This window comes from Numida meleagris, chromosome 2 (genome assembly GCF_002078875.1).
Source record: "Numida meleagris isolate 19003 breed g44 Domestic line chromosome 2, NumMel1.0, whole genome shotgun sequence".
Classification (NCBI taxonomy): domain Eukaryota; kingdom Metazoa; phylum Chordata; class Aves; order Galliformes; family Numididae; genus Numida; species Numida meleagris.
The window spans coordinates 100,494,102-100,518,229 of record NC_034410.1 but is presented as its reverse complement, the minus strand read 5'-3'; the positions used below and the strand labels follow the sequence as shown (position 1 = coordinate 100,518,229).

Here is a 24,128-nt window from a genome sequence, read left to right as displayed (position 1 = left end):
TGTTTAGTCAAGCATATGGAGGAAAAGAAACAAAGAAACAAAACCCTTTTTCACCATGGTGAAGAGAACACCGGAACAAGTGCACCGTTCACATCCCAAGTTTTTACAGTGTTTTTTTTAAAAAAATGCTATCACAGATGTTGAAATATCATCTTTCCAAATGTGAGATGAAAACACTTATCTGACCTGTGCCGACATGTGTTCATCAGGGAAAACTCCTGTTTAATGAACTTAATTTCCTTTAATGATAAGGCTACCAACATAGCTGACCAAGAGAAGCCAGCTTGTAATCTGTTTGCATTTCAGCAAAGCTCTCCTTACTGTATCTCACAGCATCCTTTTGGACAAAAATGTCCAGTATAGAGCTAGACAAAAACATAATGCAGTGGGTGAACAACTGGGTGAGGAGTTGGGCTCAAAGGGTTTCATGGGGTAAATAGGGTTATGGTTAGGCTGGCAGCCAGTCACTAGTGGAGTCCCAAAAGGCTCCATTTTAGGACCAGTTCTTGTTACCGTTTTCATCAATGACCTGGATGCAGGCCTTGATGGCATACCAAGGAAGTTTGCAGATGATACTAAACTGGGAAGGGCTACTGATTCCCTCAAAGGTAGAGAGGCCTTGCAGAGTGATCTTGACACATTAAAGCACATCACCAGTTTCATGACTGCTTAACAAGAGCAAGTGCTGGATTCAATGCCTAGGACAGAGCAACCCTGGACGTATGTACAGACTGGAGGATGAAAGGTTGGATAGCAGCCCTGCAGAAAAGGGATTTGGGGTTTCCAGTTGACAGCAAGTTGAATATGAGTCAGCAGCGTGCCCAGGCAGCCAAAAGGGCTAACTACCCCAGGGTCTGTCAGGTCCAGCACTGCCACTGGGCAATGGGAGGGGTTGTCCCACTGTGTTCTGTGCTGTGCAGACTCACCTTGAGCACTGCATGCAGGTCTGGGTGCCACAATATAAGAAGGACATAAAACTAGCAGAATGTTTGAAGGAGGGCTACAAAGACAGTAAAGGGTCTAAAGGACACAATATCTGAGGAGTGGCTGAGGTCCCTGGGTTTGCTCAGCCCAGAGCAGAGGAGGCTGAGGGGAGGCCTCATGAGGGGAGCAGAGGGGCAGCACTGAGCTCTGCTCTCTGATGACAGGGACAGGACCTGAGGGAACAGCATGAAGCTGCATCAGAGGAAGGTCACGTTGGGCACCAGGAAAAATTTCTTAACTAGAGGGCAGTGAGCACAGAACAGGCTCCCCAGGGCTGTGGTCATGGTCCCAAGCTGCTGGAGTTCAAGGAGCATTTGGACAACACTCTCAGATACAGGATTGAATTCTGGGTGGTCCTGTGCACAAGTAGAGGTTGGACTCCATGATCCTTGTGGGTCCCTTCCAATGCAAGGCATTATATGACTTTATGCCTTAAAAGCCTCTGGTGCTGCTCAGCCTTTCATGCAGCTCCAGCTGTGGACTCACCAACACTGAGAAAAGGGGGAAGACCACTTCTCTCAAGCTGCACTCAACATTTGCCTAATACAGCCAAGAACAGTATCAGTCTTCTTTGCTGCAAGGGCATGATGGTTACTCATCTGCACCCTGGTGTGCACCAAGACCACCAGGTCCTTTTCTGCAGAACTGCTTTACAGCTGGGTGGCCCCCAGTATAGACAGGTGCCTGGGGTTGCTCCTTTCCATATACAGGACTCTGCATGAACTTAGTGAGGTTCCTGTCAGATTACTTCTACGGACTAATAAAAGACAGAACAATCCTTTGGTCTATGAGCTGCTCGTTCCAGTTTTGTGTTCTCTGCAGATGCACTGAGGGTGCACCCGTCTGATGACCCAGGCCATTAAAACAAAGGTGGTAAACGGCACTGACCTTGTGTTATTGAGCCCTGAAGTATACCACTAGTGACTAGACTGCAGCTGGACTTGACATCACTGATGACAACCCTTCAATGCCAGCAGTTCAGCCAGTTTCTACTCCCCCATGCTGTCCACTTGTGTGTACTTTTCAGTCCATCTATGATGATTTTATGGGAAACAGTGCTGAAAGCCTCACTAAAGTTGAGATGACATCCACAGCTCTGCCCTAATCCACCAAGCCAGTCATCACGTCACAGAAGGTGGGTTAAGCATGATTTCCCCTTTATGAATCCATGCTATGCTGACAATGCCTAACCACCTACTAGTCCTTCATACTTGGAAATTATTCTAGCTTCTGATCTTCATCTTTTCCAAAATAAACATTTTTATATCTATAGAAACACACATACCCATTAGTAGTTGCATATCTAATAACTGGGATGTACTTAAAGCAACTAACAATCTCAAGTCACTCCTTAAACAAACTACTTATTCCAGCTACACGCTGAAATAACAACACTTCTTTTTTCTCTGACAAATGGATCTAAACTTGTAGTAATGTTTTTGCAGCTGTAGTGGCTGAATGATCTCAGAGAAGCAAGGGAAACACTCTCTGCAACCCCCCATACATTACTGATTGTTGGGAGAAGACAAGTTTATCAGGCATATTGTCTGACAATCATGGCTTTAAAATTTTTCTCACCTTTAAATAAAGCATTTTGTTAAACACATCCTCTCCACAGATCTAGTTTTATTCCCACATTCTGTCAGGTTTCTGACAGAAGTAGTTCCCTTTCTCAGATTCCCGGGGCTCCCGAAAATAGAGACATTAGGAACTTCAGGGAGTACCTTCTTCGTGTTTTTTCCTTAACTTCCTTCAACTTCTGTCTTCCCTTCTGACTGCACTGAAAAAGTGCCAGATCACAAACTGTGTTAAGAGGTGCTTTCAATAGTTTTGTATTGTCCACTCTTTCTTGCCCAATACGTATATCCAGAAAGTAAACATCCCTTCAGCCCCACTAAGAATTCACCAAAATCCTTTGGTCAGCAAAGAAGTGATGCAGTATTTCAAAATCCCAACCAGTCCTAAATGTTTCCAGGTACTGGATAACCCAGGAACTGCGTGGCTAAATGGGAGATCAGCTCTGCAAGTCTTACAGTAATACATGGGTGTCCAAACTCTTGGCTTGCCTGAACTGCACTGAGAGAAGAGGAATTGTCTTGGGTTGCACATATGTAGGTTGTTCCAAAACTAATGCCTCCCATTTATTTCCATGGAAAATACAAACAATACAAAGAGCACAATGACACCATCTGATAGAGCAAATTCTCTGCTACGAGACACTATTCTTCCACCGTCACCACCGTTAGCTCTGCATTTTCACCAACGATGAGCATGAGTTTGCATGCTGCACTCATAAAAATCTGTACCAGTGGATCCACTCTCGCTGTTGTCACTGCTGAAATGCACCACCCACCATCTCACTGCACTCACATCCACTGGTTGGTCTCTAAAATCATTCAGCAAGCATTACTGAATGACACTGGGTGCCATTTTTTCTGCATGGAGGAATTCAATGACACACTTTTGCTTCATACACACTTCCACATCAGACACCATTCTGTCGGACTGCCCCTCTGCTGCCATCTGTCACATGGCAACCACACGTAAAGGAAGGCTGGTGGAAAGGTTCAATCTCTACTACTGTAACACTGACATCTGCCTCTGATATTGCAGGCAAATGTCATAAAATGAGAGGCATTAATTTCAGAGCAGCCTCTATTAAATATATGCTATAGTAAATGTATAGAAAATAACAAATCCTATATTAATTTTTAATTTTTTTTATGGAAACAAAAAGCAACAAACCCATAAAACTAGCGGTATACACAAACTTCTTTTTGTGAAACTAACACATAACTTTGGTTCGATGGCAGTGGCTGCCATTTGCAGTGAGCTCTCAAGGTGTTTGTCAGATTTTCGATGAAATTTTACTCATCCTGTGCTTCACCCTTGAAAAGTTGTTCACAAAAGTACATAATGCCAAAAAGCAGTGACATGAATGAGGCGTGGCTGTGAAGTGAGGGGTATTTCTCTCTGGTGAGAGTGGGCTTGTAGAAGTCTGGTAGAGAGACATGACCAAATTTTTCATTGCAATTCTATACATTCCATTTGAAAATTGGCAAGTAATGTATTTATGTCAACTGAAGATGGAGTCACAAATAAACCAAAAATTTGACTTTTTTTTGCAGTCTCAAAACCTATTCTCAAATTCCTTTATCAAATTGGAAAGCACGGCTTTTCCAAAACACATAACCTTATCGGCCATGAGCTGGCACCGCGCTGCACCCCATGCCCTGGTTTCAGCCCAGATGGGGCTCACGGCGCACCGAGGTTCAGTTGGTGCTGAGGGCTGGGCCGCTTGGTGGGAAGAGCCACTGCCATGATGGCGCAGGGTGGAGGGTGGGTGCACTGCCAGCTGGGCCGGGCTGCAGCCAGTTGGACATGCCTGCAGTAATGGCAGGCTGCAGTTGTGGTTTTATACCGTATTACATATCTGACTAAGTGCTTCAAACACAAGCTGTGGCATTACACTGAACTGGAAGAGCAGATTACAACATGAATCCTGTATTCTTTCAACAATTTAGTGATGTACTGCCAAAAAAAAAAAAAAAAAGAGTCAATTTTAAAAGGCATGTTGTACATTTGGCCAGGGCACGTCTACTATGCTTCCGATAGACCAAGGATGATTGCCTAACAATAGTTTCTAGGATATTAATAGTAGCTGCAGTGAACTGGTTGACTAAAATATTTTAAACAAATTTGGACATACTCCCAATAAGATTATAACAATTTCCAGGCAGCTGAAACCTTGGGCCAACGCTAGTTGACAGCATCCATTTAAAAACTCTTTCACACTTGTGCAAAGTTAAATCAACTTGGCACTCTTTCTGGTAGCCAATTGTCTTCTTAAAGTATGAGCTCTATTCATTCCATTGAATTGCTGCATTAAGGGGACAGTTGGCTGGCATGGGGAGGTTTGGGCTGATTGACAATGTGCTTTAGTCACAAAGAAGTTGCAGCAAGAGTTTCTAAAAACTAAAAAGCAGTTAAGGCTGTGAATAAATGAAGCTAGCTGAAGACAACAAAAGTACAGGATGTTTCCGGGAAGAAGCTGGTGGTTCAATAAACTTCCTATCTATGACTAATCCTAAAGCCCCTTTTCTGTCCTGCTTTGTAAATTTAGTACCTTAAACACTCCAGTGAATTTTAGTTTATCACTTAACTCCACACCAGCTAAATATTGCAACTGCGGTTAGGATTTGTGGAATTTTTATTTTTGCAGAGCTGCAAAAGCTTAAATAGGTAAGATCTGCATTCTTCCCACTGACGGGATTTTATTTTGCATATGAAATGTTAATAAAAGAACGTTGAAGAGCATTTAAGCGCTCATTCTACAATTATTCTAAGGAGATTACAACGTTCCAACCACTCTTCCCTTTGTAAAGCTTCAAAGATACAATACAAGAAAGCCATAGAGTGCTTAGGTCAAAACAGTCCTGGAGACTGTTGAATTTATTCATGATCCCAACAGACATTAGAAGCATTGAATGAAAAAACTGATTCACTAAACTGATATATGATACATTTTACAAGAAGCGTATCGTGGATTACATAAGTAATCACTATATTTGCGTTGATTTTTCAACTGATGATACTACCTTCTTTGTGTACACAATGCAGGTACCATTGCGCAAAGCACAAAAAAAAGATGCCAAAGATGCTACTGTCTACTGGGGAAGTCAGTGAATTACTCAGAATGCCCCTGGCAAACACACAGATTAGTATCCAGCCCAGCTGTTGGTGTAAATGAATTTCCTTCTCTCCACCTATCTCAGCAAGACCACTAGAAGTGCATCAGAACGCTAGCCTGATGCCACGGCTACAGGAAGCAGGTGAAAATAAACTAAGCCCCCCAAGCATTTACAACTCATAATAAAAAGCTTATCGAATTTAAATTGTATGTAGAGCAACTGAAAAGGTGAACGGCTCAAACATTTGCTAACAATTTGGGAAGTGCTCGGTTTTCTCCTCCTGATTCCTGTATCATGTATGCAAAATAGTTCATAAACAGGTTCTGGCTTACAGGTGCTAAAAGATTAGTGCTGCAAAGTATTGGTAGACAATATTAAGTGATATCTTAAACTACTCAATGTAGTGAAAAAGTACAACTGCACTACCTAACTGGAAAAAGGTAAAAACCTCTTTGATTCAATTGCTAAATCAGCCTAGCTGTTTGAGACAGCAGATCCAATTTCAGTGCTTGCAAAGGAAGGCCACACTTCTTTGTCTTCATTTTATACGCCAGCAAAGTCTACCTCAATACAGTCGTCTCCACTTATCCCTGTGGACAATTTGGTCCCTTTATGAAAGCTAATCCAGCTCTCCTCGAAGTCAAGAGGAATTCTGCACTTGACTTCTATGTGGAAAAAGATCAGGTCCTAGCACAGCAAAACTAAAATATCCATGGATGAAAAACAGATTCAGATTTTTCTACTTCCTAATTAGCTGAAAAAAAAAATCGTACAATTGATTCAATGAACAATTCAACAATGGAAAAAAAGTCAAATTTCCATTTCAGTTTAAAGCATGTGAAAAACTACTTAACACTGCAAGGTTTAAAAAAAATCCCATTTGAATTTCTGACAGCAGAACTGTACCATTTAATGCCTTGTCTTTCTAATTTCACAGGATTAAAAAAAAAAAAAATCAACCAAGTCTAGGAACTAGATTAAGAGAAGCAACAGATTAACTGCATGGTTTCCAAGCTGCAATAACTCATGCAGCAATAACACTTACTAACTTCCCCACTTCCCATCAGTACAGTTAGAGTTTCCTCAAAAATCTCCATGCTGTCATTAGTCCACTGGCGCAAATGTTTAGGCAGATTACTCCATCAGTCTGAAGATGATTTGACTCAGACACCTGAATTATTTGGTCACCTGTGTATACTATACAATATCTAATGCAGCAATGTTAACTTCCGAGTACTCATGTAAGAGCACAAGGAAACTATAATAGATCTGCACAGACAAATTCAGTCATGTACTAGCTGACCACACGCCATGTTATACTGAAAAGTTACCTTTCCGATTGTACATCTTTTTCCTAATATTAAAAGGAAACAAATACATATTTTTAATGGTAACATATATTTATAGTAATTTTACTGTTAGGAAAAATAATAGTGAATTTACAGTTAGAAAAATCAATACTAAAACTAACTTTTCAAATTATGTTAGCTACCAAAATTTTAAACAAATTCAAACTGGGTACAGTCCATCTGTAACCACGTTGAATTAGAATCTGAATACCTATGTACCTTAACTAACAGCTCTTGTTACAAAAGTAAAGGATTTCCACTCAAACTAACATTATATAAATATCGGTTCACTAAAATCTGAGAAATGTTTAAGCAATATATGGTCAAAAGAGGAGAGATTTTTGTTCATATTTTCAAAGAAAAAACCTTATAAAGTATGAGAGCCATTCATTCTGACATTTTAGAGGCTTTGGTGACCAAAAACTGTTAACAAAGTAAAGCTAACAATCCCTTTTGTAAATAAATCCATACAATTTAAAACGTTTGCCATTTACAAGCATCACCTTCTACAACCTTACCTGAAAGTTAACATATTTACAACTTGTACCTTAAAATATAACACAGGTTATTTATATTAATTTCAACAATTTCCATTCAAATGCTACTGAACATAAAATGGGAAGAAAAAAACCTACCTTCCAAGTAAACTGGGCTTTCATTATTTAACAAATCTGTACATATCTTAGAGGAGCTATTAAGACATTTTATTCTTGCATTAAACAACACACAGAGAAAATCCATGCCACTGGCAAAAAGCTAGCAAGATTAGCACAAACCCTAGCACGTCGTTACAGTCTACATATTTCACTGACTAGGAAGACTCATCCTCATTCTCCAGGAAAAGAACTAAGAAGCAGAAGTGCAAAACCAAGTTAAATTATTTAAGATAACCATATACGATCAAGATGTCATGTTTGTTAATGTAAGTCAGTTTACAAATTACTCTGTATTAGTTTGGACATGGATTTACCAGGTACACACCAAATGTAAATAGTATTCAGATGGTATATCAGACTTATGCTAAAGGTAGAACAGATGTAATCCAAAAGCCCTAGCTTTGTATGAACAAGTCTCTCACTCCTCAGGAAGTAAGTTTTTATCTATAAACTACCACTTCTCTCTTTTTTCATGTATCATGACAGCCTGAATCAATCAGTTCTACGGGAGTCTACAGCACATCAGCTAAGAATTGCTTCCTAAAATGAAAAAGGAGATTGATATCTTTAGCAAATTATATAATATATATAATTATTCAACAAGCTATTTTTAAAGTGATAGGAGTAACCTGAATCACTACGATTTATGAATTGTGTTTTAAGTGCAGAGCTGTATTTAAAATACAGTATGGAACCGCACTTAAAAAAAGTATGCATAGCCATATTACTATTGCATCTTAGCCTCTATTGCTCTAAACACAAGTCAGTGTTTAATTTGTCTTATTTCAGGAGTTAAGAATTGTGTCCTTGCACTTTGCTCATTCATTTAAAAAACTTAGAGCAAAAAAAAAAAATCCATGCCCTTTTTTTTCCCCACCACCCAGAATATTAATACAACACCCACTTACATTTCAGGCTTGAAAAACTGTAGCTGCTGAGAAAAGCAATTTTATTCAGGACAGTTACCACTGACAAGCAGTAACAGCTCAGAAGTTGTCTTGGTTTTCCCTGGGTAATTTTTTACCGAAAATAATAGTATTTTACTCCATACCGTATACATTCCTGATTATTTAATTTTCTACAAAAAAAGAATTAAATATGGGTGTTCACAGTGAAAATAATATATTTCTCTTTCTCTCTCCAATACATATTCTTCAGTTAGGTACAGATGGCCTGATCTGAACAGCACTAATATAATCTTTAATAATCTTTCAAACAAATCTTTAGCAATGAACATTGAAGTCAGTTAGACAAATCCCTCCCTTTGCTTTCAGGGGGGATAGAAAGGAAAAACAAAACAAAACAAAACAAGCAGAAAGCATACAACGCGTGCTTCAGAAAACAGAAAGCACACACATGCTTTAAGATACTACTGCTGGAAGAAAATCTGAATACTTTGTATTTGAAATAGGCAGAATCTGAACCAGCATCTGGTGTTGAAAGAACCTTCTGAAATTTTCCCCCTTAACTGAAGTTCCAAAACTTTTACTTGAGACATTATTATTTCTCAGATCGGGATAAATTCTCAGTAGTAATAATGACGATGATAATTTTGGTCTAGTTGGTCTTCTGGTCTGATTCACAACAGCTGTTCTTTCAGTAGGCTTTACTGAGCAAGAGCATCAAAGAGGGGAAGCACTATTAAGATTTAACATAAAAACAAACCAACACAAAGCCAAACAAACCCCAGCTTTTCATCTTCATGAAGTACAGGACAGCCTTCTTATAAAAATGATGCACAACTCACCTCGGTTGGTCATCACTCAAAGTAGAGAATTGTCACATAGATGTTGCCTAATCCTTACATAAATTTGCACTAGGAAACAAAATAATCTGTATTTTCATTTGTCACTTAAACATTGCAAGACTTTCTATTTAGTGAAATTATCCAGGGGCGCGTAAGATGCACTTTTACTTATGCTTTCAGCTTTGTAATAGCACCAAATTAAGTCTGCACCTATGAAGAAACATGAACTAATTCAACTGAGATCAGAGCTAAGCAGAAATACTGAATACTGTACATTGTTAAAAGCAAGCAAGCAAACAAAAATTCAACCAGAAGTAAAACATTTTGCCCACACATTCTGTTTTCTTCTCAAAAAATTAAGGGAAAAGAGACACGAAACATTCACTACCACATGCTTTCTTCCTACTCCCTCTCACCTTTACTTAGTTTTTATGTGAATACAAAAGCCACGTCTTTAAGGAATTTTAGAATTTGAAGTTTGCTACAAGGTTTGGTGCAGATTTTTCATTTGAAAATTGTATAAAACAGCGGTTTGGAGATCACTCTGAAAATATTTCAGACCTACGCATAACCCTTAATTCTCAGTTTCTCACAGACTGATCTTGAGAAACTTTGCTCTGAAACGCTGTAAATTTTATCTGTTAATATGTTTCTGAAGATCTCCGTTTGGAAAGCACTAAAATAAGGTTTTAATCTCAAATTGCAGACAGTCAGAAAAATAGTAATCAGAATCAAAGTAAAGAAAGGAGACACAAGAAACCTGAAAGATATAATAACAACAACATTACTGGTTTAAAATACTTTATAGTAAAACACAGACCTTGTTTATATTCAGATTTCCTTTCTCATCTACATAATAGCTCTTTGAAACTAACATTTTTTGGCTAATCTGTGGAAAAAAAAAACCAACAACAACCAGGTAAATGTATATTTTGAATACCAGAACATTGCCTACGTATTAATTTCGTATTCATTTTTCAGTGAAGCTTGTTTTGACCAAAGTGTTAAGTGTTTCTCCATTTTGATGCGCACGCACATCAGTAAATTACGTCTACTGAAAGAACACCTGTTAGGAATCAGTCCAGAAGTCCACCTAAACCAAATAATCAGAAGTCCATCACCAGTCTTGGGGTAGTTTCTGACAAAAGAGAATATTTGTGTTGAAGAAGTTGGTTGGTAAAGACAATCAGAAATAAGAAGAGTATAGAAAAGTAGAGCAATTTGTACACAAGAGCTTGGGGGGCTTATTATTCATTATTACTCTGTGGTTACAAGTGTAGGTTGTGATTTTAAGTTTCCAATAAAATGTTCTTGAAAAGCAAGTGAATGCTATGCATAATTCAGACCTATTTTTTCTTTGTCAAACTTTAAGCATAAACATTAATTTTGTTATCTAACCATGCTTAAAAATAACTTATTAACAAAGAATTGTTCAGTATTAATTTGTTTTATATCTTCTCCTGGCTGACTGCCAAAACAGTTATAATGCTGCACAATTGCAATACACAAGAGATTCACAGCACCCTCTAATTACTCTTTAAATACCCTCACATAAGCACTGTCTTTTCCCACAATTGCGAGGGTATTAAGTACGGCTGAAAATTTCAAAACCTTTAGCACAGATCTGTATTTAATTCCCGACACTGCACTTCACAAGCACAGAGTAGAAGCATCAGAAGGTCTACTGAACTACGGGTAAGCATTTGGAGCTAGACTGAATACAAACATGTCCTCTGCTCCTACCACTGTTTTGCTGTGGGGCCCTTGATCCTGGTAGGCATCCGCGAGACCTGACTGCATTTATGCTCTGTCATTCACTCCACGAGTAACACTTGTACTGTCTCATTTCTACAAGATTAGAAGGTGCTTTGGGCATGTACAAACAAAGGAAATGAGCCCCACTGAAGTATTCCAATATGAAGACTGACTTTAAAATATGAGATTAACACCACAAAACACCTCTGGAAGTTTCCCCAGAAACATGATAAAGGCCCTGACCTACACAGGTTGACTCATGCAATTGTATTTACTCAACAACTTCACTGTCAATGGAAGCAGATGAAGCCATCCACTTTTCTAAGCCTAGCTTACCTCTACTTAAAATCTGAACAGAAAGAGTGGCTCAAAGTTTCTGAAGAATCTTTTAACTTCTTCAGACTTCTGGTGTGAAGAAAACCACAGAAACATGCATCGTAAGCCACAGAAGTTTCACTTCCTCTGAAGTACCCATTTGAACGACAATCTATTCGAAGTTCAGTAGCACCAACAGAATTCAAAACTTACGTCAACATTTGAGACGCTAATAGGTATCAGTATTGATTACATCTTCCACAATACTATTAAAATAGCATTTGTCCTACGAAACTACTAAGATAAAACGGAGACAAGACTAGCCAAAAATGTCATCTAATTCCATATGCAGCATCCTAGAGTACTCAAGGAGCTGAAAAAGAGATAACGTCAGTCTGAGGTTTTAGCGGTCATTACTCCCCCTGCACTCTCCTGCTATATCCTGTACCATCATCTAAGACTACAGTCAAGAAAAAAATCAAAACAAAACCCCAACCTCAGTGATAATAGTCAACACAGCCCACACTCTGTTTGCTGAGGATCCCTACTCCAGCATCCTGCTTGGCCGCAGTGCTCAAGTAAAAGCCAAAGGGGGAAGTTCTCAGCTCAAGGACACACTGCAGCTGAGCACAGCTTTGGTTTATTGGCCTTTATGATAGAGTGAGACCCAGTGCACTACATAAGTTTGCCTGAAGTGACAACAGAAAGGGATGCTTGGTATTTCCATTCCTATTTCCAGCTATTCTTCACGTTTAAAGAATATGTACTTAAATCTGAAGAGAACAAAACTCATACACAAATAATAACTTCTGCTCACTCTAGCACTACCATTACTATCATCTCCATCTCCAATCTTACCATCAGCCACGTGTGTTAACTTTACCCAAGGGTGCAGTTCCACTCGGTTCTGTAACTCGCCTTGGTGCTGATCTCTGCTTTGATGCATTGGCAGTATTGAGAACAAATCCTGTTCCCATAGGTAGAAATAGCAGTAAGAATGACCGCCTAAAAACTAAAATGAAACTTGTCCTACAGTTAGTTGACAGCATCTTCTCAGTGATACTTTTTCCCTTCAGCACAGAATGGCAACTTGTCCAGTTTGCTACAAAAATCTGGCAACTGATAACGTTATCTGGAACCCTACAGCTCTAAGTCACTGCTTTGAATGCAGCCCAGGATTGTAGTGATTGAGAGAAGTTACCATATGGTAACTGTAAAGCAGTTTGTATTCAAAATGAAAATTATTTTTTAAGAAGTCCTTGCTACATCATAAAATCCATCACTATAAAAAAGCATCCCACTAGTTGTTCAAGAACAAACCTGAGATAAAGAGAGAATGAGCTATCTTCTCATAGCCCAAGGTCATTCCTCCAGGTCAAAAATTAAGCCCTATTTTTTAGTTTTAGAAACCACATTTCTCTCTCATCATTGAGTCTATTCTGTCAACTAACAGAGGACTTCAGTGCTAGAAGCACAACACCTTTCAGAAGGGCTTCTCAGAAGCCACAGCCTGTCTATGCATAGAAGGCATCCTGTCTACAGAAAGTTGCTTAATACGACACAGCAGAATAAGTTCTTAAAGTATTCTTTCTGTTAATACCAACATCAGTTTTAAAATTAACATAAAGGTAGCTTACTCAAACTGTGTTCAAAGAAGGAGGATAAACATTCTGATCCACATAGTGGAAAAAAGAAACACATTCTTTCATCTTTAACTAACGGTCTGAACACGAGGAATTATCTGCTGAAAACATACTGCTTTTGTCCATGGGTGGAGCACACAGGAAAGTAAAACCATGCAGCTCCTGTGTTCCTAAAGCAAACTTTGGCCATATGAACTGACACGAGCCACAACACGGACGTGCACATCCCTGTCACGTGACTGCAGGCATTTATCAGTGAACACAGTTCTGATTTTTTCTTCTGAAGTTGCAGGAAGTACACCAGTCACAGAATAAAGAATATTCCTCTAGAGAGAAAAACTATCGATAAAAACCTAAATTATACATTGCAATTTTTTGAGAAACAATTCTGCTACGCAGCGTGCAGCACACCAAAGATTTATTAAGTATGATTTTACGACATTTCTCTATTTCAAATAAATTGGCGATCCAATGCTCTTTTAATATCATTCAATTTTTTCATTTACTACCTAACAGTTCCCTGGATGTATTAAAAACAAATCAATAAATAAAAAACCCTCTTTACATTATGAAATACAGACCAAAGCTGCCTGGGGCTCACTCTCATTCCAAATGAAGCCCTCCAGATTCCACATAGCAATATCAGGGTCCAAAAATTAGGAAGTTTTTAATAACTGCGCAAGTAGCCCTGTGAGCAGCAAAACTGAGGAAGCCTGATTTCCTGCATCGATTTCCAGCTTGACAGAAATGATTACACGAACTCTCTGGTGTGCAGGTTAAGAGCTCCTTCCTACCCAGCTTCCTTAATTTTACAAATTTCATAGAAATATTCCACCTGGGAGACCTCTGCTGCCAAATGTGTTTGAGATTGGCTGACAGCTGGAAGACTTACGAGAGGGAGCGACAGGCACGCAGATGTTGTGGTTGCACTTGAGCTGCTCTTCTTGGGGAAATAAAGCTAACAAAACCCGTGGAACAAAATAATCACAGGGAAGCTACAAACCATAGCCACAGCCTCACGTTTGGTATCGTGTTTTTTTTCCTCTGAAATCAAACACAGTCCCTCTCAGTGCTGCTCCCTCTGTTCATGCCACCTTATCCTGAGATTAACCCTCACGCCCCGGCTGTGCAGAGCACCCAGATCAACGCGCATGTTCAGTAGGAACATCGCAGAGCTAAATTTACAAACGTGCATAGGAAACACAGGCACAAGCATGAGGCTTTTCTGCTCAACCTACTACAGGGAACCTGCTTTAGCAGAGGGTTGGGCCCGATGATCTCCAGAGGTCCCATCCACCCCGATGATTCTGTATTCTGCTTTGTCAGCTGCAAAGGAACAATTCTTACACTTACGAAGTCTGCAGTAACGCTGAGTTATGGCAATGCTGTACTTCACACACTGCAAATGTAACTGACAACACAATTTAATTGTAAACCCTTCTTCCCAGTCACACCTTTCAAAAAGGAAAGATAAGGCTCCAAAGTAAACTTTTGTATCTCGCTTCCTTGACCAAAGGTCAATTTATCTTGGAAAATTTGCCTGAAATTTCATTCAGCTGTCTATGAACTATTAAGAGAAATACAACGCCCTTCCCTTGGTGACACACTCTATGTTGCAAACCACTTGGGGACCATTCTGCCTACTTAGGTAAATTCAAATATTTATATTTAATTAATGCTACCCTCTGCCTTGGCTTAAATGCAGTAGGTAGGCCTGGAGAAACCTCCTCAGCCACCGTGAGGGTCAGACACGTTTACACCCCACTTTTTCCTGATACAAAGTGGCATGTGCCACATCAGACATCTGGAAGGTCCCATCTTGAAATAAACGCCATAAATCCACGTACTTAACGCCGTACAACAGTGAAAAAAACCGCGCCAGCCGTTCTCCTGCACATAACTTCACACGCAGAAAGTTGCACTGCAGGAACGGGGCTTTCCATCCTTTTTTTTTTTTTTTTCCTAAACCGCCAGGAACACGAAGAGGATTGACGAAGTGTTATGATGGCATGTTTAAACTAATGACTCAGAAATTCAAACCAGTCATGTTCCTGCGAGATAGAGCGATACCGAGCCGAGCCCCGAGCAAAAAACAGCAAATAACGACACGCGCGCGGCCGAGCGAGAGCCGAGGCGGGAACGCGTTTCCTCCGCTCCGTCCCTCGGCCCCAGCACCGCTCCAGCAGCGCCCGGAGCCGGCGCGGCCATCGCCAGTCGGGGCGGCGCGCACCCACCCCCGGCACTCCGAGCCCCCCGGGGGCGGGCAGAAAGTTGCCGAGAAACTTTGTGCGAAGGGGCGAGGGTCCACCCCCGGGGATGGGGGCGAGGCGGGCGGCCCCGCGGGGAGAGGCCGGGGGCGGGTGCGGGCGGCCGGGGCCTAGCGCTCAGCCGGGCGCCGCCGCCGCCGCCATCGCGGCCGCCGCTCCCGCGGGGCGGGGGAACGGGGCCGCGGTCGGGTGCTCACCTGCCCGTCCTCGGCGGCGCGGGTGGGAGAAGGAGGGGGAGAGGGAAGGAAGCGGGGGCCCCCCCCGCTCCTCCCGGAGCCTCGGCGACCCGGGGAGGGAAGGGGGGGAGGAGGGGAAGGGAGGAGGGAAGAGGAGCAGGAGGAGGGAGCCGGGCGCTCCGGTGCGTGCGAGGAGCCGGAGCCTGGCGGCGGGAGGAGGAGACTCCCCGCCCCTACGGCCGGGCTCTCTGGCGGGCACCTCCGGCCCCTCCTCCGCCGCGCTCCGCCTCGCCCCGCTGCCTGCGGGCGCTCGGGTGAGGCGAGGCAAGGCGCGGCGAGGCGAGGTGAGGCGCCGAGAAGCTCCCAGCAGCTCCGCGCCCGATCAGAGGCCGCGGGGAGGAGCCGGGCAGCCCCATCCTCGGCGGCGCCGCGCACCGAGCCAACATGGTGGCGGCCGCGCGGGGCGGAGGGGAGGCGAGGGGCAGCCCCCGATCGGGGCCTTTCGGGGAGGGCTGCCCGGAGCCCGGCTGCCTTCCTCCTGCTTGATGATGTTCAGGTGTGTGGCTTCAGTACGACTCCGAGCTCTTCCGCCTGCCGTGGGAAAGGCGTGGAGAAATTACTCTCCGACCACGCAGCCGGGGTTGTCCAGGCTTGGTGTGTGTAATGGGTTCGAGTCAAACAGGTACATCCCGCTGGTCTCAGTGCCAGAGGTCAGCGTTGCGTGTGTGAAAAAGAAAAGCTGTGTTTGTGTCAAGATGGACTTCAAGAAAAAGGTCCTTAAAATGAAGCTAGCCATCTGAGGTCATCTTTTAGAAGTCAGGCCAAATAATCAAGATATCCAGGCTGGATCACCCGACCTGGAGCATCTTAGGTTGTGTATTAGGGATTTTTTCTGCTCAGAAAGAGTGGTGAGGCATCAGAACAGGCTGCCCGAGGAGGTGGTGGAGTCACTGTCCCTGGAGGTGTTCGAGAGCCATGTGGATGTGGCACTGAGGGACATAGATCAGTGGGCTTGTGAGGGAAGGGTTCACGACTAGGTGATCTTAGTGGTCTTTTCCAGCCTTAATGATTCTGAGTGACTGCAGAAAGAATTGAAAGAAAAACACCCCAAGGAACCCAGATTATTGAAGTTTACACAGTCAGATTGGTGGCTGTCACTCAGAACTAACTTAGTTTTCAGCTCATTAATAGTCAGATTTATGTCTTTTGCATCTTTATTTGGTGCAAAGGCTGAATAATAATTGTATTGGTCTGTAATGAGAATCTAATACAATGCATACTTAATCTTTAAAACAGGAAGTCCCATTTCTAGGCAGTGATGGAAAGTAAAGCCATTTGTCAATTTGTATTTGAAGTCAAATGAAGTCAACTCTTTAGTTGAAGTCAAATACAAGTATTTTCTTTTACAAGACCATAAATACATTAGGCAGTTAACAGAAGATATATATATATATAAAAGAATAATGCAAAAGTGTGTCAGATTGTGATGCTCTTCACCATAAATCGTACTCAAGTAACCCTGTTGGAGTGGTGGAGTTTATCATTTTCCTGTCCTGTTAGGAGCCTAAATCACATTATTACAGAATTGATTTTTAATTTAGAAATCAACAGTGAGTTTTACAAATTGAGCTGGGTGATGAATTATTTAACCAAGGAGCAGTCAGAGCTCTGGGTCTGTCACTGCTTCCCAGCACAGTCTGGGCTTGCAGCAGTCCTGCAAGCCTACAGGGCTGACCTCCAGTATTGCTTGTATTTTCCTTTACTGTATGTGGGCAAACACTGTTGGACGGTTAAGTTTACTGCAGAACAGTAAAACGTGGGTATCTGAAAAGCAGACTGAGTGTTAAGCATATTATTATCATTGTGCTTCAAAGTAATTCATTTTTCTTTAAGAAATGTAGCAGCTTTGGGCTAAAGCTGTATGGTTGGAGGCATATTGGCTCTTGCCAGCTGTCAGTGTAACTCAATGCCTAGGTTTCAGGCCTGAAGTGGATGGGATTTTTCTCAGCATCTGGCTGTGCCCACGTGATACCAAAAGGTTCCTTGGGATTCTCAGTCCATTCTACCTCTCTGATTGGTTTCTCTCCCAAAGACCAATATAGGGAGTGTGTTGAATTTTTGAAAGACCCAGCAGTTATCTGTAGCCTTCTCTTGCTCTCATCTGTGCATTTATGCTGTTGACTGTCCAGTTATACCACCACAAATAGTACTAAGGCTGCACTGGTGATCAACTTCTGTTGATAGTGAATCACAGAATTGTAGGGGTTGGAAGGGACCTCTGGAGATCATCTATTCCAACTCCTCTGCTAAAGCAGGTTTCCTAGAGTAGATGATTACACAGGAAAGGATCCAGCTGCGTCTTGAATACCTCCAGAGAAGAAGACTCCGCAACCTCTCTTGGCAGTTTTGTTCCAGTACTCTGTCACCCTCACAGTAAATAAATTCCTTCTGGTTGCATGGAACTTCTTGTGTTCCAGTTTGTGCCTGTTGCCCCTTGTTCTGGAGGGAGTGGCATGCTTAATTTCAAGCCCTATGTGATTAAAATAGTACACCAGTTTGGGAGAAGATGCGATGACCGGTCTGCTAGCTGGCAACAAGCTCAGCCCCACACCACATGGATGGGAAAGAATGGATTAGGGCCTGGAGTCGTGGAAGCCAGGCATGCTTTCACTGCAGTGGAAAAACTGGTCACTTCTTAAATTGTCTTGCACTTGTTCCTGACAGTCTCAGCCTTCCTTGTTTTTATAAGACCATGTCAAACAGGTGATTTAAACTTATCAAGCTGCTGGTCACTCACTCCCTTTATTTCTGAGCTGAAGGGGACTTGCGATTATCATTGTCATCTTCTGCCTGTGAGTCAGCCTGCAGCCCATTGCCACATTTCACCTAGGTAAAGCCCTCTTATGCTACTGCTATGCTGCTATTGAGTGGGCTCTAAAATCTGCTGCAGTGCTGTATGTGCCATAAGCCATAAAGGTTGGGCTTAGCCCCTCACTGTTCATTCAGAGGAGTAGCTGTAGACAGCACCAGTCTCAGCTGAGAGTCAGTTAAGGCCAGCGTCTGCTTTTGTGAATTTCGCCACCTTTTTATTGTTCTGATTTAAATTAATGTTTTTGACTTTGCACAGGATGAGGAAGGAGGAGCTGCACTCATCTGCTGTAGCATGTGTGGAAAACAGCGTGAGATGCTGCTGCTGTCGTTTGCTGCTACCAGGTGCTGGGTACCATTTCCTGACCAGTGTTCAGGCAAGATCAGTGTCTGTGAACTCATCAGCTGCACTGCATTTCTGGTATTCCAGGAAAAATGCTGCTGTTAAGGTTGGCATAAACGTAATTACAAAGATGATGTGTAATATCCTAAATGTAGGCTATCTGTGAAAATTGTTACGTATTTGAATTGATTCCTAAAGAAGGCAATCATTTATATTTATGCAGTTCTAAATGCACTTTTGTTTTTGGTTCAAATTACCCAGTGATTGGTAGGATCAAGAACTTACTATGCTAAAGGAAGTATTTTTAGTGGGAACAGAGGTATAAGAGCAAAAAGAAAGAAGGAACAGGAGCAGGGGTGTAGGAAAGCAGGCTGGGATATTCCAGGCACTGTTGTGGGTGCACAGATTTGTGATTGAGGAGCACAGGACTTGTATCCTGAGATTTTGCAGGAGGTGGGCAGGGGTTTTCTGAAAGGCTTTAACAGTGTGTGCTGACGGTTAATGTATAGGACACGTTGTAGGCATGTAGAAACTTGGAAACACTGAGACATTCTTGAAGACAATCGGTGGGATTGTTTTCCAGTAAATCAGAATAAAAAATAAAATACTGGAATGGTTCATGGCCTCCTGCAAACCACTTTTAGAAGATACCTTTACCTACATACATCCTTTCATTTTGAGAAATAAGTGGTAGTCAAGACCTCGTCTTAGTTTTAAAAGTGTGGAAAATATTGGCCTTTAATTGAAACGTCTTCCAAAATTCATGGGCTAAGTTCCCATTGCTTATTGAACTGTGTTATCAAATTAAAAAAAAAAAAAAAAGCAGTTCTTCTTGGAATGGATTAGTATTTGTTGTCTGCTTATTTTTAAGTACTTCAATAAATACTTTTGTCATGTTTACTTCTTTGAGTGAAGCTATTAATAAAATCATTGATTTTTAAAAGTCAAACATTTTACTTGGGTATAATGCAAATTGCAGATGAATCCAGTAGTTCAGTGAAGAAGCAGTGTTAAGTCACCGGATGGTGGATCTGTCATTTTTTCTTATTCTGAAGCAAGCATTCTATTTAAACTTTATGTTAAGCTTCTAAAAGTTTTCTTCAGAAATGCCCCATTTTGCCATAAAATGATTCTGCACCTCCAAATGTCCAGGATCCGTGTGTTTGATACTCACTTCTATCTGAAAGATTAAGTATTCCATTCTTACTCAAATGCAAATAGCATTTCCCTGTGATCTTGTGAAACATGACTAACTACTTGCACATGTTATACTTATAGCAAATGTGTGGAGGTTTTGTTTTTCTTTTTAAAAAAATTGATTTGAACGTTATTTGGGAAGTCATTTAAAGTTACTTCTGAGTGCATGTTGTACTCTATCCTGGAAAATGCCACACTTCTAAACCTGTTGCTGTTTACATTTGTGTCACATCCACTTGTATCAGACACGCTGGATTATATTGTATAATGAAAGCCGTATTGCTGTACTCTAATCTTTATCTCTTTATATCCGATCTGCTTTCAATTGCACATGAGTATTGTTTATAGTTACTTAAAATAACTACTGCTTTTATTTCAAGGGCAGCATTATGTATGGTGAACACTTAACACTCAGCCCTAGTTTGGCAGCAGCTACAGATCCTGTATCCTTAGTTCCTGCATGAAAGCTGCAGAGATCCAGATCTTTCATTTAGGTTTCACATTTGAAAAATCTGAAGCCTGTGAAATGGTAGATGTGCAGAAAAACGTAATGCATTTCTTGAACCACTGTGCTCTTCTGAGGGATTTGGAACTTACACTCTCTTCCTCACAAAGCAGGTCGCGCACTCTTGCTCAGAAAAGAAAGGAACAAACAGCAAGAGAAAAAGAAATACATGTGTTAAAGCTGACCTGAACTACTTTTGGTTTTGACATCAATGCTTGAGTCATTCAGAGCCTTTAAGAGACTTCTCACTTCACTTACCAGCCCCTGTAAAGGAGCAGTTTCTGCTGACTTTGGGAGATTTATGTATTAGTTATACTTATTAAGATATTGTTGTACGTTGTGTTGACTGCCTAAGATAGTACTGTGGAAGAAACTCTTAATATTATTAACTGCAAAATCCAAGTGAATACAGCGTTTAGAGAGAGCTGTTAGGGGATTCTGCTCCAAATTCAGTTATTTCCCAGTGCACACTGACTTTTAGTGTTGAATATACAAGCTATCACAGAGCTTTTATATGTGACTTTGTAAGTGAAGTGGAGCAGAATTCAACAACTTCCTTTTTACAAAGGCATAGCAATTATCTGCATTGTCTTAGTATAGGCCTTTGGACCTAAGGAGCCTCTCCCCCACCACCCCATCATGCCTGCTGTATTCCCGTTTTCTCCTCTTCCTCATGCCTGGCTGGTACTTCCTCTGCTCTTAGTGTGGTCTGTTCCTCTCAGCTCCCCCCCTGACTGAAGATGGACAACTTCTTCAGGCCTGTGCCAGTGCCTTTTGTTGTGCGTTAATCCCTAACAGATCTGAATTTTCCATGCTAGGTTGTTATTCTGGCCCTAGTGTTTTGAGGATAATTGTCTGGGCACCAGAAAGCCTTCCCTCTTCATTTAGATGAATGCGTTGAAGTTTATTAATTTGGGAATAGTTCCAGGAACACAATCATTCCACAGTCTAGGATGCCAGACAAATCCTTAGAGTGGAGCTTTGATCAGGATGGGGCTGCTCACTGTCATGTTCAGCATTACAGGTGAACACAGATGTTGTGCACCACCTAGAGATCTTAGAAAGTTGGGCAGCTGTCAGATGCGTTGCTTCTTTTCTTGGCAAGCCCTGCACCTTTGTTGTTTATCCTCCATCTTCTGTTTTCTCATCTCTGTTCTTTCAGCTGGAGGTTGCAGTCCCCTCAGGTCTATCAGCATAACTGCAACTATCTTTTTTTTTTCCTGTACTTTTACAGTTCTGCCAACATGATCACAGCCAGTTTAAGTCTCCTAACAGTTTTCTAAAAGCTGAGATTTGGTTGGTACAACTTTGCTAGGGAATGACAGTTATACAGTTGTGCTCACTGCTATGAGGAAGGAGGTTACCACATGTGGAGGAGACCAGTGTCACCTTACTTAACCTCAGCTGCAGCCAGAACTGTCTGAATTTTCCTACAACTCATAATTTAGAAAACCTCAGTGTGATTGCATTAATATAGGAGACAGCGGTGGTGGGAAGGAAGGAGACAACAATGGCTATGATTTCCTGATGTGTGTCTCTTGGCCCTGCATGGTTCTTTTCTAGCCTTGTTTCAGATAAATACCCCTTTGTTCCCTTCTTCCTACCTGCTCAGCTCCTCTGAAGCAGCTGCAGCCTTTTTTTCCTTCCCTAAGGGCGAACAGAGCTCAAGAGTGAGCCAGCTCAGGTAACAAATGCTGGAGAAGAGGCAGTTGTGGAAAACTCATTGTTAAAATGTAAAAAAAAAAAAAAGCAACAGTAAGAGGTGGAAGAAGCCTGTATTTACTGAAAGCAGCCTTGCCACTGGCTAATGCTTCTTAATATTGCTGGTAAGAGTTCTTCAACTTCTTCATCTTCTTGCACTGAGGTTGCTCTTGGCAATCATCTGCCTCACTGCTGGGACACTTGCACTGTGAAATCTGCTGTTCTCTCATGTTAAAAGAAAGTAACTTTGCCAGCAAATCTACAGAAAAGGACCTTGACCTCCGGACTGGGAGCAGTCATTTGAGATTTAGCAAATCTCCCATGCTGATGTCAGGGATATGCCTTTTGTGGTATCTCTTAATAATACACCCACATTTGACCTGGTGGTGAGTAAGTCTCTGCTCAGCCTCATTTTGCATGTAGGGGCTTAGCTCATCTAAGCTGAGTTCTCCCCAAACTATCTGCATATCCTCCCACAAGCCCCATTTGCCAAGCAGCCTGGAGATGCTCTGCTCCAAGGCTTCAAAGGCGAAGCCAGCATTTCTTTGCAATTAGGTAGAAACATACAGCTGGAATGGACCTCCCACCGTGCAGCAATTATTATGGGAAAGTAGCAGTGGCCTTTCCCTTCTCCACTCCTGGCTTAAAAAGAACAGAAAAATACAGGGAAGAATAAATGAGGAAGACTCTGCTTCCATGTTGCTTTCCTCTTCTTCTGCAGGCTGCTGCTTTGTCCTGCACTGTCATCAGCCCGCTTCTTGAAGAGCTGGCTCTCAAGTGGGGAAACAAGAAGAGCAAAACCCAGCCAGAGCCCCCTGCACAAGTGTTTGTGCTGGGGATACATCACAGCTTTTTGGAACTTTTAATGTTTGTATTCTTCAAAAGGGGGGAAAAAAACTGCTACATTCAGCAGAAAGCTCTCTATATACCGTGAACTCAGAACTGAAAGCTATAAAAATGACAAATTCTAATTTTTTTTTTTTTTTGTGGAGCGGAGAGCTTTTATCAACATCTGTTTCTCTGAATTTTGAGTTACTCTTAAAAAATGGAGCTGATGGGTATTCCTTAATTTCCCTTAAGTATATAAGTAATTGATCCTGTTGGTTTGGAGAACTACAAAACTGTGGTGGGAATATAAAAATCTTTGATTTTTTTTTTTAAATAATATATTACTTCACTATTTCCTTTCAGTCTCTACATTTCTTTAAATAGTCTGTAGCAGCCAAATAATGTAATGTAACTGATATTTCACTGTTCATAGAATAAACTGTAATTATATGATAAAAGGATGCATTTATCATTCTCATAATGGGACAAAATTAATAACATGGAAACAAATACAGTTAAAGAAAATAAGAGAAATACTAACTCAAAAATATGTGGCATTAAAGGTTACATTAATGCTGCTTCCTTCTGCTTGTTTTTCCTTTCACTTTTGGTTAAAAAGGGATTTTCCAAAGCACAGGAATTTGCTTATCCTATTCCTAGTTCTTTGAAAACAGAGCGTATTGAAAATCAGACTGTTCCACACTGTCCTATATTTTTGCTTTTGTTTTCTATTTGAGAAGAATAATAAAATATGGAGAGCTCAAAAATATTTGGGTTTTGAAATGTGGGCTTGGGGTATCTTTAATGGATCATCCTAATACGGCTAGAAGGGACTCTATTGTTCTTTATGGAAAATGTAATCTGTCCAGGGACTCCAGATGACAGGGGGAAATGAGGGGCCTAAACCATGACAAACTCCTGATGAGTAATGACAAACCATCCTGAAGCAAAACATTTAGATTTGCGTGGACAGTTCAAAACATTTTGGATTTTCTTTTATATTCCCGTAGGGAGATTACATTGTTTTGGCATAACCAACTTTTTCCTGTGGAAAAAGAAAATACTGCAGAAACCACTTCTCTACTAAAAAACATGAACATAAA

At 41.3% G+C, this 24,128-nt stretch overlaps 2 protein-coding genes across 2 annotated transcripts in view; one reads left to right on the top strand and one right to left on the bottom strand.

Moving 5' to 3' along the window:
- The window catches only part of YES1 (YES proto-oncogene 1, Src family tyrosine kinase), a 53,880-nt gene extending 38,160 nt beyond the window's left edge, over positions 1-15,720 (bottom strand). Inside the window, exon 1 of the mRNA XM_021386041.1 lies at positions 15,605-15,720. The gene's annotated coding sequence lies outside the window, so the exon portion shown is untranslated. The remainder of the gene's footprint in view (positions 1-15,604) is intronic.
- Positions 15,457-23,739, top strand: LOC110393495 (translation initiation factor IF-2-like). Its single transcript, XM_021386393.1, has 3 exons — positions 15,457-16,139; positions 18,711-18,900; positions 22,919-23,739. The coding sequence occupies exons 1-3, from the start codon at positions 15,457-15,459 to the stop codon at positions 23,129-23,131; spliced, it is 1,086 nt and encodes a 361-aa protein (XP_021242068.1). The 3' UTR covers positions 23,132-23,739.

Bases quoted from the DNA above. Each gene is read 5' to 3' on its own strand.
- LOC110393495 (XM_021386393.1), top strand. From the start codon at position 15,457: ATGGGGGCGAGGCGGGCGGCCCCGCGGGGAGAGGCCGGGGGCGGGTGC. The intron at 16,140-18,710 runs GTGTGTGGCTTC...GACTTTGCACAG, and splicing joins TCCTGCTTGATGATGTTCAG to GATGAGGAAGGAGGAGCTGC. The intron at 18,901-22,918 runs GTTGGCATAAAC...CTTCTTCTGCAG, and splicing joins GGAAAAATGCTGCTGTTAAG to GCTGCTGCTTTGTCCTGCAC.